The 17,935-nt window shown below is 38.6% G+C and overlaps 1 protein-coding gene across 2 annotated transcripts in view; it reads left to right on the top strand.

Moving 5' to 3' along the window:
• Positions 1–2,208: 2,208 nt before the first annotated feature.
• DNAJC2 (DnaJ heat shock protein family (Hsp40) member C2) overlaps positions 2,209–17,935 on the top strand; it is a 30,873-nt gene continuing 15,146 nt past the window's right edge. The window contains exons 1-3 of one of the 2 annotated variants that reach the window (XM_012747082.3): positions 2,209–2,508; positions 4,712–4,813; positions 9,691–9,766. In XM_012747082.3, the coding sequence (XP_012602536.1) occupies positions 4,781–4,813; positions 9,691–9,766 (109 nt within the window). In that variant the 5' untranslated portion in view covers positions 2,209–2,508; positions 4,712–4,780. Of the gene's footprint in view, positions 2,509–4,622; positions 4,814–9,690; positions 9,767–17,935 lie in introns of both variants that reach the window. The other variant, XM_012747074.3, reaches the window with a different exon arrangement.

Here is a 17,935-nt window from a genome sequence, read left to right as displayed (position 1 = left end):
ATATAGTGAAGACAATATATCTCTGGTAAATTAATATCCAGAATATGTAAAGAACTCTTACAACTCAACACAAGAATATCTGGTCTTTAAAATGAGCAAAGAACTTGAATAGATATTTTTCCAAAGAAGATACATACATGGCCAACAAACACATGAAAAGTTCCAACATCACTTTTAGGGAAATGCAAATCAAAATCAGTTAGATGTCACTTCATACCCATTAGGATAGCTACTATTAAAAAAAAAAAACAGGAAATAAGTGTTGGAGAAGATATGGAGAAAATGTAATTCTTGTGTGCTGTTGATGGAAATGTAAAATAGTACAACTGCTGTGGAAAGCAGTGTAGTGGTTCCTCAAAAAATTAAATTCCCATATGATCCAGCAGTTCCACTTCTGGGTACAGACCCAAAAGAATTGAAATCCTGGTCTCAGAGATATTTGTACATCCATGTTCACAAGCAGCATGAATCATGATAGCCAAAAGGTAGAAACAACCTGAGGCCATCCACAGATGAATGGATAAACAAAATGTGGTATATGTGTGTGTGAATGGAATATTATTCAGCCTTAAAAAGGAATGGAATTCTGATACATGCTACAACACAGACAAAACCTGACTACATTATGCTAAGTGAATAAGTCAGTCACAAAATGACAAATACTATATGATTTCACTTATATGAGGTGCGTAGAAAAGGCAAGTTCTTAGAGAAAGTAGAAGAATAGTTGCCTGTAACTGGAAGAATGAGGAGCAGGGAGTTGATCAATGAGTACAGAGTTTCAGTTTTGCAAGATAAAAAGAGTTCTGGTGATTGGTTACACAACAATGTCACCATATTTAGCATCACTGACTTAAAAATGTACAGATGGTAAACTTCATGTTATTTGTATTTTAGTACAATTTAAAAAAAAAAAAACTGTGACCTTAGAGGTGATGGTAAGAATGAATGGAAGGTGTGAGGGGGGAAAAATTATTAAGAAAGTGTTATCAGGTTTCTTTACACTGTGGAGCCTGTTTTAACAGTGTCTGCATTAATAGAGAAAGGGGTCAGGAAGAGGTATGGGGGAAGATGATTAATTTAATTTTTGAAATGTCAAATTTTTTTTTTTTTTTTTGGTTGGAGTCTCACTCTGTTCCCCCAGCTAAAGTGCAGTGGTGTCATCATAGCTCACTGCAACCTCAAACTCCTGGGCTCAAGCTATCCTTCTGACTCAGCCTCGCTAGTAGCTGAGACTACAGGCATGCGCCACCACTCCTGGCTAACTTTTTCTATTTTGGGTAGAAATGTGGTCTCACTGTTTCTCAGGCTGGTCTTGAACTTCTGAGCTCAAGTGATCCCCCGCTCAGCCCCCCACAGTGCTAAGATTACAGGCTTGAACCACCACGCCTGCTTGAAATGTCAATTTTGAAGGAACAGTTTTGTCATGCAGAAGCTATATGGACCAATTCAATGTATTTAATGTGAAAATGTCATTCCTATAGAATAATTTAGTAATTTCTGGTGCTCCTTGCTAAACAGTGGGACATCAAGTCCATTATGCCCAACCTGTTCCAGATACTGCTTTTGCAGGCAAGCTTTCATCCACTGGTTTCCTTCCACTGGTTTTCACTTTTGACCATAGTCCTAGAAGGAAGCATAGAGTAAGAATACAATAGTATAATACTACAGTACAATACTATACATTAAACAATTAAGTTCCAAATTCCTATAAATGGGGATATATTGAAAGAAAACTTCATTCCACTAAAGCAGGGTAAAAAAATGGTGGCCTTGGAATAGAATCTAATAGTAGAGAGAGGTTTCTTCTCTAAATGAGTATTGTGAAGGGATAATGCAAGTATATTACTTAGTAATAGCACAATACATGTTAGATGCTATTATTATGGTAAACACAAGTGCATCAGGGATTTACACGCATAATTGCCTGTGGATGTATATATTATACTGTCAATACTAGTGCAGACAGGTATTTTCATTTTTTTTTATAGACAAGTAGAGCTACTGGGAAAATCACTGGTTAGGTTCAGACTAATATATAAAGTAGTAGGAACTTAAAAATAAAAAATATATAACAGGAGCTGCTTTTAAAAATTATGTTGTATGTATTGCACCAGGACGAGGAAAACAATAATTCTTTTACAGGAAGACCGAACGGTCTAGGAACCGTTCTTTCATGCGCCTTGGTGTCCAGCCGGATCTGAGTCAGTAAAGGAACCAAGCTGCCGCACACGTTGGCGGGGGAGGCCGGGGGTGGAATTGGCGACAGCACCACGAAAGATCCATCCCGGAAGTGATTATTAGTCGTCTCCATGCGCCGGTTCCTGGGCGTCGTAGAGCCAAGGCGCGAGGCTCGGACTGAGAGGTAGAGCTGGAGGGGACGCTAAGCGCCCTCCGCCTGGAACTGGAACCGCTGCACCCGCAGGGCTACACCCGGCGCCATCATGCTGCTCCTGCCCAGCGCCGCAGACGGCCAAGGCACAGCCGTCACCCACGCGCTGATCTCCGGTAAGTGCCCACCCAACCCTGGCTCCGTCCCGCCTCAGCCGCCCCTGGCTCTGCAACCCTGATTTCTGTCTACCCTTGACCCTGGTGGCTAGCTCCAGAACATGTAGCGCCATGACGAGCGCCCTTTTGCTCCGTGCTTTAAAGTAATCCTACCGTAGATTGGAAGGAAGGAGGGTGAGGGGCGTCTTCCTTTTGCTTCCACGGTTGCCTCCTCCTCTCGCGGCTGCTGATTCATGGATTGGGTTGAGCAGTTTGGGACTGAATCCCCCCAGTAACCCAGTAAGGTGCCCATAAGCATCTCCTTGCCTACAGCGAAAAGACTACCCGCAGCGCACGTGCCTGGGGTTATACAAAGCTTTGCTGCTAACGCTCTGTTAAACACCTTTCTCCTTCTCTACGTTTGCTCCTGCTTAGTTTTTCCAATGTCAAAACTCGGACACTGCATGTCATACTAAGTTTTAAAAGACCTTTGCCTGTGCCACTGGAAATATCTGTATATATAGAATTAAAGGCATTCATTACAGGTGAAACTTGTCCTACGTAGGTTTTTAGATTTATAGCCATGGACAGTCGTGGGTATTATAAACTTAGAGTTTCCAGTTTCATTGATCTACATTAATTCCCACAGGCGCTAGTTGAATGTGATTTTGAACATATCCTATGGCATGTGTTGCGTTTGTTTGTCGCTGTGTATCTTAAAACTAGATGAAAAGGCTTGAAAGGCAGTGTTCTAAAAAGCCACACTCGCTCTACACAGGTAGTACTTCTTGGACATAGTAGTGTTTAAAGCCTCTCCTGTGTAAGGTCGAGGAAATCTTAATTTCCCAAACTAATTACAACATGAAAAGTCAGCTTTTTAGAAAACTGTGGCCATTAAGTACAAAGGAGAACTCAGCTAAGTTAATTCATTACTAAACAGAAAAAAACTTTTTGCTTTCTTATGGAATATGAAATTAAAATTAAGATGTTCAGGCTGGGCGAGGTGGCTCACGCCTGTAATCCTAGCACTCTGGGAGGCCGAGGTGGGCGGATTGCTTGAGCTCAACAAGAGCGAGACCTGTCTCTACTAAAAATAGAAAGAAATTAATTGGCCAACTAAAAATAAATAGAAAAAATTAGCCAGGCATGGTGGCGCATGCCTGTAGTCCCAGCTACTCAAGAGTCTGAGGCAAGAGGATCGCCTGAGCCCAGGAGTTTGAGGGTGCTGTGAGATAGGCTGAGGCCATGGCACTCTAGCCTGGGCAACAGAGCGAGACTCTGTCTCAAAAAAAAAAAAAAGAGAGAGATGTTCAGGAATTTCTTCCTGATCCAGATTACCTTTTTTGAAGTGCTAATATGCAGATGTACAGTGACTTATCCCACTTCTCAGAAATAGATAATGACTTTTCTACAAGTTTGTGATTTTCAGAGTGCTGTTATGATTTTACATTCAGTCTTCCTAGGAACTTAATAAGATAGGTATTGTTCCCATTTTGCAGGTTAAGACATCCCAGAATCATTTCAGGTTACATAGCCACTAGTTGCCAGACATAGACTAAAACCTAGAGCTGTGGTTTCAGATCAAGAGCTTGTTCCAGAACAGCACAGCTGTAAATCCCCATTAGCTGCTTGGCAGATTGTCTTTCAGAACAAATCCTTGCTAGTGAACCCTTAAAATTTTTAAGAGTTGTCTCAATTCAGGATTTTAATAAATAAGATAGTTTAAACTGTTTTTAGATTTTTTTGTGTTTGACCAGGCTAGCTCTTGGTAACAGCTTATCACTATTAATTGCTTCATTACAATTATTGGTCTAAATGTAAAGCAGTTTGCAACATCTCTTTATGTTCCTCGCCTTCCTCATATCCTCAGAAAAGTTTTGATTTATTGTTGACATTGCTGAGTGCTTTGTCAGATAACTGGAAGTGGTTGATTGAATATTAGAATATGATAATTTCTTGCTAACCCACATGTAAACTGGATAGGTGACTGTAATTATTTTCTTAGTTGATGGTTTTAAAAATTGTATTCTGATAGTATCACTGTTTTGACCTTACTTCCTAAAAAAATTTATTGCCTTGAAACAGATTTATTCCATGCAATACATTGAAGCCTCTCTTAACACTTTCAATCACAGCTTCTACACTCTGTCAAGTTGAACCTGTGGGAAGATGGTTTGAAGCTTTTGTTAAGAGGAGAAACAGAAATGCTTCTGCCTCTTTTCAGGAACTGGAGGATAAGAAAGAGTTATCAGAGGAATCAGAAGATGAAGAATTGCAGCTAGAAGAGTTTCCCATGCTGAAAACACTTGATCCCAAAGACTGGAAGGTATTTAATATCATAATCTTTTGTTCATTCAGATACTTTGTTAGACAAAGGCAATCTTCCCATGAGTTTTCCATTAATAAACCATGTCTTAAGATAGTTCAGCAAGAGAACCATAATTGAGCACCTGTTTCTTGCTAAGCCCTGAGTGGGACAGCACTAGCTATAGAATTCTCTCTCTGCTGGCAAAACCCATGAAGGTTTCATGGGAGAGAAAATATTTGAGCTGGTCTTAAAAAGATGAGCAACAATGAAGTAGAGAAGGGAGATAAGGCATTCTAGGCCGAAGGAATTGATATGCAAAGGCACAAAGGAGTAAAAGAATATGTCAATGGCCTTTTCAGGGATTAGAGGGTAAAGTAGGGCACATGAGGGATGATGGTGAGAAATTAGGCCTGCAAAGGGCTCTACACCAAATGCTATTGTGTCCTTTTTATGCCATGCTAAGGAAGGAGTTACAATTTCATTTTAGGGGCGGTAGGAGGTCATCAAAGTTTCTGAGTTAATTTTTAGAAAAGTAATTCTAGTGGCAGTACAGAAAATTGCTTGGAAAAGGAGGAAGGCTCTGAAGGGGAAGTGAATAGTTCGTTGTTAACAGGGCTAGTGCTCTAATCCAAGTCTGTGAATAAGGATTTGAACTAAACCTATGGCCGAGATTTGAAGAAAAGGGGACAGATTTGTTGTTTTGGAGGTCAAATTGACAGGCTTTGGTAACTTTGGCTGTGTCACATAAGAAAAAGAGAGGTATTCAGAAGGACTCCCAGCATTCTGGCTTGAGTGACCTGTTGGAGTGTGATGTCAGTCACCAACAGTGGAATCTAGGATGAGGAGGTTTTTGGGGAGTGTTGTTTGTGCCTAGAAGTTTGGCTATGTTAAGAGTGAGGTTTTAGTACTGTACTGGTGAAGTTTTCAAGTACATGGTTAGAAATTGGTCTGTGACTCTGAAAAGAGGTTAGAACCAAAGACATTTTGAAGTCACTGGTACATAGTGGTAGTTGAGGCTATGAGGAATTGAATGACATCAGCCGGGGAAAGGAATATAGACAAACAGGTGCTTGAGTAGGCACTAGTATAATACTTATATGTGTATGCTATGGAGTTAGAAATGCCTGAATTCAAATCTGGTTCTTCCATTTAGTGCACTGGGACCTTTGGAAAGTCACTGGACATATCTATACCTAATTTCCCTTGTTGGTAACAGTGAGTGTATTAATAGCTTGAAGGATTATAGTGAGGATTAGTGAGATTATGCATATAAAGCACTTAACTTAGTATTTGGTGTGTGATAAATGCTAAAACAAATAGTGGATAATAAGAATTCCTGTCTCATAGGTTATTTGGAGCACCAAATGAGATAAAGCATATGTATAAAGCACTTAGAAAAGTAGGCCTGGTGTAGTGGCTCGCACCTATAATCTCAGCACTTTGGGTGGCTGAGGCAGGAGAATCACTTGAGGCCAAGAGTTCAAGACCATCCTTATCAAGATAGTGAGACCCCTCTATAAAAAATAAAGAAATTAGCCAGGTGCTAATGCCTGTAGTCTCTAATTGTGGCACATGCCTATAGCCAGAGGCTACTCAGAAGACTGAGGCAGGAGGGTCACTTGAGCCTAGGAGTTTGAGGCTTCGGTGAACTATGATCACACCACTGCACTCCAGTCTGGAGGACAGAGCAAGATCCTGTCTCCAGAAAGAAAGAAAGAGAGAGAGAAAAGAAAGAAGGAAAGGGAAAGGGAAAAAAGGGGCACTCAGAAAGTGTTAGCTGATTGCCCTACCATCATCATCATCAGTTTCAAAAGAAAAGGACTCACATTGAAGAGCATGGGTATTTGATGGGTAGGCAGGGGAGGAGAAGCAGCAAAGGATACTAAGAAGGGTAAAAAGAAGTAGAAAGAAAAAAAGACGTTTGTTCACAAAGGTATATTGAACATCAGGCACTATATTCTTCCAGAACCATAGGGAGGAGGAAGTCTGGAGAAGGAAAAAAGAGTCACCAGTGTCACTGCTTCAGAGGTCAATCACATAACGTGAGAAGTTAAAAAAAGCCACTGCATTTGGCAAACTAGAAGTTCAGGTGTCCTCACTGAAGGCAGTTCCAGTAAAGTGATTGGGAAGGCAAGAGATTGCAGTGGGTTGAGGAGTGATTAGGAGGTGATTAAGTAGAGATCTAAGTGTAAAATACTCTTTCAAAAAGTATATTGTAAAGAAAATAAGAAAAGATAGTAACTTGAGAAGACAGAGTCGGGAGAAGATAGAATTGTGGAATGCTCAGATCTATGAGAGAGAAAAGGAAGGATATGAAAGGTCTTTGGTATAGAAAGTAATAAATGACATCAAAGCAGGATAGCAGGATTCATTCATTTGTTCACTTAATTGTTTCATTCATCAAATATAGATCAAGCACCTGTTACATGTCAGACACTGTTCTAGGTGCTGAGGATACTGTGCTGAACATGACAATATCACCGTTCCTGTGTAGCTTATATTGCAGTGAGCAGGCAAAGAATAAGTAAACAGTCAAGAACATGTGACCAGCAAGTGCTGGGCAAAAAATTAGAATAGGGTAATGTGATAGAATGCTCAGGTGACTACTTTAGATTAAGTAGTTGGGAAAGGCCCATGCAATTGACATTTAAGCTAAACCTGCATGATATTCTCAGGGAGAATAGCATTCTAGGCAGAGAGCTTGTACAGATGCAGAAAGAAGTTTTGAATGTGCCAGAAACTGAAAAAGGGCAAGTGGCTGGAACAGAGTGAGAGGCAAGGAGTAGTTAGTGGAAAGTGAGTGGCAGAGTGAGAGGCAAGGAATAGTAGTAGTGGAAAGTGAGTGGCAGAGTGGCAGAGTGAGTGGCAAGGAGTAGTTAGTGGAAAGCTATTGGAGAGTTTTAAGCACTGCCCAATTTTAAGTACTTTCGAGGAAACAACAACAAAACAAACGGAGATGGAGGAAAAGGTTCTTTATTTTTAAATAAAGTGATGACATTCAGCTGAGACTCAAAGGATACAAAGATGGCAGTCACATGAAGAGTGGGGAAAGAATTTGTCCTGTGGGGAGAATAGCAGGTGAGGCCCTGAGGTGGAAAAGAACCCAGATCTTCAAGGAACCAAAACACCAGTTAGTCTTGTATTTGGTTGTGGGTGACCAAGGCAGGAGGTTAGAGAGATGGAGGTGCGTGCTATGGAGTTCAGAGCAGAAGTTTGCACTACTTGGTGAGGGGTGTCATCAGCATATACAAAATACTATATTATATCTTGGGATTGGATGCACTTACTTAGGACCACAAAGTATAAAGCAAGAGAAAAGGAAACCCCAGGACTGAGTTTTGAAGGTCATCAAGTAGTGGTCATCAGCCATCAGTAAAGGTGGCTGACAAAAGCTACTGCAAAGTGGGAGGAAAACAGGGAGCAGTGGATTCACAGAAGGATGATAGTGTTTCAAGGAAGGAGTCAGCTGTGTTGCCATTGGAAGTTGACGTCAAGTGAGGGTGGAAATTGATACTGAAGAAAACAGTTTCATAGCACCTGGGGTGAGAGTGAATAGAGTGGAACCAGATTGGAGTGGGTTGAAAAATGAATGTGAGGGAAGTAAGAATGTTGAGTGGACAGCTGTTTCAGGAAGTTTAACCCTGATGGGCAGAGGTATGGGGCAGTAACTAGAAGAGGTTTCAAAGATGAGAGAGAACAGCATCTTTTTGCACTGATAAGAATAATCCAGTTGAAAGTTAGGAAATAGCTGAAAGATGCTAATCTTTGAGAAGACTTAGAATGGGGTTCAGAACTAAGAAGAAAGATGGAGTAATTTAACAGGAGAGGCTTTCTCAATTGTGAATGGAGGGAAGAGGAAAAGATGTACAGATGCAGGTAGAGTGGTAGAAAGATGCTGGAATTTTAGTAGGATAATTTTAATATTTTTATGTTTTATTAAGGTATGATTTGTATAAAAAAAAAAAAACCCTATGCATGTTTAATGTATACAATTTGATGAGTTTGGGATAGTTTCAGTTTTTTATTTAAGCAGGAGGCAAGGCTGTCAGCCAGAAAGTGGAGGATGGTTTGTGCAGTTTGAGGTGAGACTGGAGGACATAAGGTTATAAAATAGCTATCTTAGGGAGTGGAGCAATGAGCTGCCTGGGACACAATATGACTGCATGGCATAATAAGGAGCCCATACATGTGAAGTTTGGAATCTTGAGTTTAAAGGAAAACCACTCAGCCTTATTTAACTTTTTTACTCCCATGTTTTATGCCCTCAACTCCCCTTCATCTCCACTTGATAGCTAATCTTACTCTCCAAGACAAAATACACCATTAGACTTCTTTAGGGAGCCCTCCAGTTACTGCCTAAGCTTCTAAATTTGCTAGCATGTTTATCAAAGCAGAAATGAAAACAGTGCTTCCAATCCAGAAAATCCTCATTCCTCAGTTTCTCAAAATTTTCACACAACCTACCTCCTTTGCTCCTCATGGCTTTTAGTTCTATACTGTTATTGTACACTGTCACAGTCTACTGGGGCTACTATAATGCTCCCTTTGGTTCTGAAATGTGCCTAGATTATTCCTTAAGAATGGCTATTTATTGGTGTTAAAAGAAAAAAGCATTCTTTGGTTAAGTTAGTTTAGAAAATGCTGGGTTTTATAGGTTTCTGTTTGTTTATTTGGTTTTTTTTAGTTGCAGGACTTCTCTGTGCCTTTCTTTATTAACCTTATGTGCATACAAATCATCAAGAAGTTTATACATAAGTCTGTATTTCCCAAACTTACATGATCACAGAACCCATTTTATAAAGAACTTCTCACTGGTTTCCTGATATGGAAGCATCATTTTGGGAAATGATATATTGTTCCATTTCAAACTTAATTCCCTTTTATGTGTTTATCAGAACCAAGATCATTATGCAGTTCTTGGACTTGGCCATGTAAGATACAAAGCTACACAAAGACAGATCAAAGCAGCTCGTAAGTACTTAGTCATTTTGAAATAACCAAATATCTGGTATAGGAAATGATAACCTTTTGAAAAATACAGTATCATAGTCTGTACCCATAACTTTACATTTAACAGCATATGTTAAATTGTCATAACAATGTAAAACCACAGTCTCCTTTACCTTCGGAACCAGAAAAAAGCAATCAGTTTCACGTATGGACTTTCCCATTAAGCATAAGAAGTGTGTGTGTGTGTGTGTGTGTGTGTGTGTGTGTCAGGTTAAAGAACATTCTCCCAGTTGCAAGCTTTTATTTTTATTTATTTATTTATTGAGACAGAGTCTTGCTTTGTTGCCCAGGCTAGAGTGAGTGCCGTGGCGTCAGCCTAGCTCACAGCAACCTCAAACTCCTGGGCTCAAGCGATCCTTCTGCCTCAGCCTCCCAAGTAGCTGGGACTACAGGCATGCGCCACCATGCCCGGCTAATTTTTTCTATATATATTAGTTGGCCAATTAATTTCTTTCTATTTATAGTAGAGATGGGGTCTCGCTCTTGCTCAGGCTGGTTTCGAACTCCTGACCTGGAGTAATCCACCCACCTCAGCCTTCCAGAGTGCTAGGATTACAGGCGTGAGCCACCGCGCCCAGTCTAGCTTTTAAAAAATAATATTTCACTTCTCTTTGGAAGTACGAGTGGCTGTACTTAGTGGAAGTTGCCTTGTTTCTTAGATTTTTCCATTTTACTTGATATCACCGTATCTCTATCCAAGAAAGAGTTATCCAGTGCTTCATTGTTATTTTTGTTGACAAGGTTAAAATTTTGAGGAGTGCTAAGGGGAGCAGGGAAGATGTTGGTAACCTAGTCTTCATATGCCTTATAAAATAACATCCCTTAATGCTCCTAAATGTCCTATCCTTTGCATTCCTATGGACATAATGTCTTACACACACATTCAGTTCACCTGATTAGTAAAGTTTAGTGGAAGAGGTGAAGGTGATTAGATTTCTGTGTTTTATCTTAGGAGAATGTTCTGCCCTCCACTCTAGAGAATGGATATTGAGGTCAGAGGAGGTAAGATTGAGGCCATATGAAAAAAAAGTAGGAAGTCAAGGCCAGTTGAGAAGAGAAAGTATTGTACCTGGAGGAAGATAACTGGATAAGAACTCTTATGTTGAAAAGTACTAGTCAAGACTTAAGATAGTAGATAAACTCAAAATTTTCCCCATTAATGCTTACATTTAGGAAAATCACAGGAAATAATTTTTTTAACAAAGGGAAGGAATTTGTCATATCATTTTAGTCATATTACTAGATTTCCTAAAAGGCTGGCATGATTTTAGACAAAACATCTATTAATGCATGTGAATAGTTATTCCAATATACATAAATGCCAGAAAAGTCCACTTGCAATATAAAAGTGTTTGCAAAGTTTTACTATATGAAAGGATAGCATGCAAATACCAAATATGTCTTTTTTTTTTGAGACAGAGTCTCGCTTTGTTGTCCAGGCTAGAGTGAGTGCCGTGGCGTCAGCCTAGCTCACAGCAACCTCAATCTCCTGGGCTTGAGCGATCCTTCTGCCTCAGCCTCCCGAGTAGCTGGGACTACAAGCATGTGCCACCATGCCTGGCTAATTTTTTATATATATATCAGTTGGCCAATTAATTTCTTTCTATTTATAGTAGAGACGGGGTCTCACTCTTGCTCAGGCTGGTTTTGAACTCCTGACCTTGAGCAATCCACCTGCCTCGGCCTCCCAGAGAGCTAGGATTACAGGCGTGAGCCACCGCGCCTGGCCACCAAATATGTCTTGATATATATACATTTGTGAATCAGAAGTGCTTTTGAACCATCAAAATAATTGTTTCAAAGTGATCCTTTGTTTCTTTCTCTGAAGTTTAAAGAGATGCAATAAATTATAAAAGAAACATCCATTTGCTTCTATTAAGTCTACTCTTTTTATTGGCATAATAGAAATTGATTTTTTTTTTTTTTTTTTTTTTTTGAGACAGAGTCTCGCTTTGTTGCCCAGGCTAGAGTGAGTGCCGTGGCGTCCTAGCTCACAGCAACCTCAAACTCCTGGGCTCGAGTGATCCTTCTGCCTCAGCCTCCCGGGTAGCTGGGACTACAGGCATGCGCCACCATGCCCGGCTAATTTTTTATATATATATCAGTTGGCCAATTAATTTCTTTCTATTTATAGTAGAGACGGGGTCTCGCTCTTGCTCAGGCTGGTTTTGAACTCCTGACCTTGAGCAATCCGCCCGCCTCGGCCTCCCAAGAGCTAGGATTACAGGCGTGAGCCACAGCGCCCGGCCTAGAAATTGATTTTTGAATATGTATTCTGTAGCCAGAAGTTTTGCAACACCAGTGCAGAGATTGCTTACAGTAAGGGAAGTTATAATTTACTCACTGCCACCCTTGTTGAATATTCTGTCAGTATTTATTCAGAAGGAAACTGTCATTCTCTTCTCTCTGTCACTATAAAACAGTTGCTACTTACTGCTTCCTGAAAGTGTAGTCCAAAAATTTAAACGCAAAGTTTGTGTTTGCAAATCTACAATTAGCACAAACAAATCTAGTAAAAATGTAAGTCTGATAGTATTTTAGGTCCTTTGAGTTCTTGCATCTTCTTACAAAGAGTTTTATTTTTGTTCAATATATTTTGAATGATTATAATGAAAATTAGGAAGTTAATTAAGGGTAAATAAAGTAAGTGTTCTTTTTTTCCTTTTCTGCATTATCGGTAAAGAATAAATTACCAGAAAAATTGAATGATGAGTAGAAGAAAGTACTTGAGTACTAAAGGTGACATTTAAATTATTTATGTAATTTTTTTCTTAAAGTAAAAGTTATCACACTGGCAAATGATGCATATAGGTTTGATATTCTTTGCATGAAAATAGTGTTTGGTAATTTGAATTTTCTAGATTGGATAATTTTATCTTAAAATATTTGTTATATTTGAAATTGAAAACTTTTGCATCAAGCTTTTTAAAAATTAAAAATCATATTTAGAGACTTTTTATAACAATAGCAATATGAATGTACAATAAGAGCGCCTTTGGCCAGGCGCGGTGGCTCATGCCTGTAATCCTAACACTCTGGGAGGCCAAGGCAGGAGGATCACTTAAGGTCAGGAGTTCAAGACCAGTCTGAGCAAGAGCAAGACCCCATCTCTACTAAAAATTGAAAGAAATTAATTGGCCAACTAAAAATATATAGAAAAAATTAGCTGGGCGTGGTGGTGCATGCCTGTAGTCCCAGCTACTTGGGAGGCTGAGGCAGAAGGATCGCTTGAGCCCAGGAGTTTGAGGTTGCTGTGAGCTAGGCTAACACCATACAGCACTCTAGCTGGGCAACAGAGTGAGACTCTGTCTCAAAAAAAAAAAAAAAGACCTCCTTTGCTTATGTACCCTCAAAGCACCTGAGAAACTGTCTGAAATTTCAATAAACTTACAACAGCTGTTCCCAAATTACCTTTGTTTCCTTTCAAACTGACAATGTTCTTTGGCTCCCTTTACCTTATTTTTCAAAATTGGGGTAACATCTTGTGTTCTTCACTTCCTCTCCCCACTACCCAGGGACAGAGAACATGGGATAGTTAGGGTTCTCTAATATACAGGGGTGATCAAAGATGATTAGGCAGAGAAATCAATATAGAAAAAAAAGTGCAGCATTAAGAGACTATCCAACAAAAAAATTGAGACATCCACCCCTAAGACTTCTTCGTATGGATAAAAAACGTTAAGTATCTATTACATGTTGTCAGTGAGTTATGAAGACACTGCATTAAGGGATGAGGTAGGCATTGCAGAAAGAGAATAGGAAAAAATAAGTAGAGATTACTATTAGGGTGGTGATGCTGGTGCATGTGGGTTTTGAGAAAGATTTTTCCAAACAGAGATTAGGGTAGAAAGAAGATGTTTATTTACTTTTCCCTGGGGGAAGGGAAAAGAACCAGCAAGAGGAAGAATGTGCTAGCCCCCAAAACCAGCTATCTATCAGATTTTTAAAGGGGGTTGTAAAAATGGCAGGGTATAGTCGATAAACTGCTGCATCTGCTCCTTTATTTCTTCTTGGCAGCAGGTAGATAACAAAAACTGCAAGGATCTCAAAGTCCAGGAGTTGGTTTCCTGCCCTTCTGCGGAGAAGGGATTATCACAGATGTGACTCTGTAAAAGCAGATTCTCAAAAAAGCAATTTTGAAAGAGAGATTTACATCTCTTTTCCCTTCGTTCAGCTCTTTTGAGAAGTTGTGCAAAACAGAGCTGCAGAGTGCCTGTTAGAGAACTCATAGGACTGATCTTTAAGCCATTACTGGGGAAATCGTGGGATTAGGTATTTTCCTGTTATTTTTGCAAGGCCACATCTTTCAGTTACCTGGAAACCAAAAATATGAGAGCAGAATTTAAAATTACCAAGTTCTGTGTACAATTAGAAATCAGTAGAGGACAACCCTGAGGAATATTCCCAAGATTCAGAGGGAAAGAATAAAGAGGTGCTAGATTTCCCTAAAGAAGAAATCAGAATAAATGTAACAGAAATGATAATTTCAAATAAAGAAGAAAACTTCCCTGATTTTAAATAAGACATTTTGAGATTTAGAGTGCTTTTGTAGGCATGTGATTTAGGTTTCACTAATCAGCATGCAATTGGAATCCAAAGGAGAACATTGTGAGTTAGGCCTTGCTGCACGGAGTCCATTTTGCTGCAGGAGTGGAAGAGCGCTGCAAGCACCACCTGGCAGTGATCGTAGCTTGAACTCTGTTATCTGCAGTGTGAGGTACCATGATTGTGCCCAACAGTGACGGGGTCATCATGCTTCCCAACTACCCAGTATGATTTGATACTTGAGCCTTCAAGCCTGATGGTTTGGTTCTCACGGAGACTCTTTGAGCTACCCAATAATCTTCAATAAATTCCTTTTCTGTTTGAACCACCTAGAATGCAGAAATACCTCTTATCTGGTGTTAGTGGAGAGACTGATACACTTAAATAGAAGAAAACCCTTGAACCCCCCCCAAAAACAAAAATGTATTTGTCAATGTTTCTGAACCCTTGTGGTAATATATAGAAATAACTAAGCTTAATATTCCCATTAAAAGATTTGTACAAAAATGTTTATTGCAGCCTTATTCAGAATATCCAGAAACTGGAAAACACCCAAACCCTGTTAAACAACAGGAATATGGATAAGCAAACTGCTGTATTTTGGTACAATGGAATACTACTCAGCAATTTTAAAGAAGGACAAATTGCCAATACACACAAGAATGTGGATGACTATCAAAATATGATGTTGAGCAAAAGAAGCCAGACACAAAGACAACTGTAGGTTTTGTCTACTTGAAGTTTAAGAACATGCAAAAATAATCTGTGGTGACAGGAATCAGAACTCAGTCGTGTCAGTTGATAGGGGAGGGGAGTTCATTGGAAAAGGGTACAAGGGAACTCTATGGGTAATAGAAATGGCCTATATATTCTTTTGGTGGTGGTTACATGGTGTATATAATTATCAAAACTCATTGAACTGAATACTTACAGTCTGAGCATTTTATGTAAATTTTATCTCAATTGAATACGATAGATACATTAAACCAAAAAAGGAAAGAAAGAGACCCAGTCACTTGGGAAATTGAATATACTCTTGGGCCTAGGCAGAAATAAAAATTATATTAATAGACATAGACTTTTCTTTTTTCAAAAGTAAGATCATTTACTATGAAAACTTAAAGGATGGCAACTAGAGTTGTATCATAAGAAAGTTCATTACCTTGACCTATTTTTTTGTTTGTTTTTATTTCCTTTTATTTTATCATATTATGGGGGATTAACCAATTTTTTTTTTTTTTTTTGAGACAGAGTCTGGCTTTGTTGCCCAGGCTAGAGTGAGTGCTGTCCATCAGCCTAGCTCACAGCAACCTCAAACTCCTGGGCTTAAGCAATCCTTCTGCCTCAGCCTCCCAAGTAGCTGGGACTACAGGCATGCACCACCATGCCCGGCTAATTTTTTCTATATATATTAGTTGGCCAATTAATTTCTTTCAATTTTTTTTTTTTAGTATATGTGCTGTCGAAGCAAGCACTCTTTCAGTTTTTAGTAGAGATAGGGTCTTGCTCTTGCTCAGGCTGGTCTCAAACTCCTGAGCTCTAAACGATCCGCCCACCTTGGCCTCCCAGAGTGTTAGGATTACAGGTGTGAGCCACCACCTGGCCAAAACTAACCTTTTAAATTGAGGCTATGAACCTGAAATACTATAGAACAAGCCCTCATAAAATTTACTATGATAAAGGAGGCATTACAAATCAGTGAAGGAAGGATTATTAGATGGAATCCAATTTAGGAAATAATATAGCTTAGATAAGATATGATTTCGTAAGTAGATAATGAAAGTACATAGAATACAATTTAACACCCATTCCTTTATGTTAAGAACTTTGAGAAGAATGTAGTTAAATCCCTACTTTGATAAGTGTTTCAGGCTCATGGCTAGCAAACTTTTAACTGTGTGTCATTAATGCTATTGCCATTAAAATCCAGAGGGGAACTCCTGTGCTGATCATTTTTCACGTGATTTTGGGAGTTTGGGTCAACAAATTAAGTTATGAAATAAGGGATAACTATTGGAAAGAAGGAAAGAAATATATTATTTGTAGATAATATAGGATCTACCTAGAAAACCAAAGGAGAGTTAAGTGTCTAGATGCAAGAAAAATATACAAAATTATTAGTTTTTGGAAATTACCATCAAATGTATTAGAAACCTATGGTCAGTTTAAAGATAATTCCAGGGCAAGAATAAGTTACCAAAACAACCTCTCATAAAAATTTACTATGATTAAAGGAGACATCACAAATCAGTGGAGAAGGGCAAGATTATTAGATGATATTAGGATTTTGAAAAATGACAAGCTTAGATACTTCTTACCCTGTATTAAAGTTCCAAGAAGATTTAAAAGATTTTAAAAATTTTCAATCTAGGAGTCCACTTGCTCAAACCTTCTTGGTCGTGGCTCTGGGTCATAAAATTTTTTTTGAAATTTTTCAGTCTAACTATAGAAAATCTTAATGAAACTAGAAGTGGTATAAGCACTGGAAGAAATTATAAGGAAACGATCAGTAAATGTATGTAAATGACTGAATTTTTCCTAAAACATAAGTGTAAGCAAACAGTTGGGGGGAAAAAACACTAGCAATAAACAGATCTGAAGGAATTAGGAGAGGCAGCATACAAACACAGGCTGAAGAGTCAGGCTGCCTGGATTTGAGCCCAGTTTGGCTAGAACTTGGAGCAGTTGCAATGGTCTTGGTTACTTTACCTCAATATGCCTCATTTTCCTCATCTGTAAAATGGAGCAAATAATTTAATAGTACTTTCCTCATAGGGTTATTGAAAAGATGAACTTGTAAATATACGTGACACATTAAATCCTCAATAGATGTTAACAGCTAGCCAGTATTTATTGAAAGTAATTCACACAAACTAAGAAAGAAAACTAAGACAACTCCTCCTTCCAGTTAAAGGATGAAAAATAGAAAAAAGAAATTGTTGTGCACCAATAATAATCACAAATTTTTAGACCCAGTTCTAGTGGGGCTGTGGTGAAAAGGAAGGATATTCACATAAGAGTATGAAGTGGTATAACGTTTGGAAAGGAGCTTGTTCCTATGTTTCCATTCACTAATTTCGCTTCTGTGAATAAATCCTAAGAAGAAAGAATCCTAAATATGGACAAATAGTTGTATTTAAAATTATTTAAATTAGCATTACCTACAGTAGTGAAAAATTGTAAGTGATCCAGATAGCTAGCCAACAGTAGAGAAATGCTTAAATTATGATAAATCTACTTGAAATACTATAACAATCATTTAAAAGGAAATTTTGAAGAGTTTGCAGAAAACCTGGAAAATAGAAAAGCTAAAACATTAAGTTGAAAAAAACTATAAATTTGTATATATGATATGATTACACCTAAATTTTTTTAAAGTTTATGCTTAAGGGGAAAAAAAAGAGTCTTGGAAATACAACCAAAATGTTAATAGTCATCATCTTTGGGTGCTACCACTTTGGCTAATTCTTAAAATAATTCTTTCACTTTCTCTATAATTTTCACATTTAATAAGTATATATTTTACTGTGGGAGAAAAGATTCTGAAATTAGCATTATAATCTTAGAAATGGTCTATATTTAACT

The sequence above is a fragment of the Microcebus murinus genome, chromosome 9, assembly GCF_040939455.1.
Source record: "Microcebus murinus isolate Inina chromosome 9, M.murinus_Inina_mat1.0, whole genome shotgun sequence".
Lineage (NCBI taxonomy): Eukaryota > Metazoa > Chordata > Mammalia > Primates > Cheirogaleidae > Microcebus > Microcebus murinus.
The sequence above is the reverse complement of the archived record's forward strand: the minus strand, read 5'-3'. Positions and strand labels throughout refer to the sequence as shown.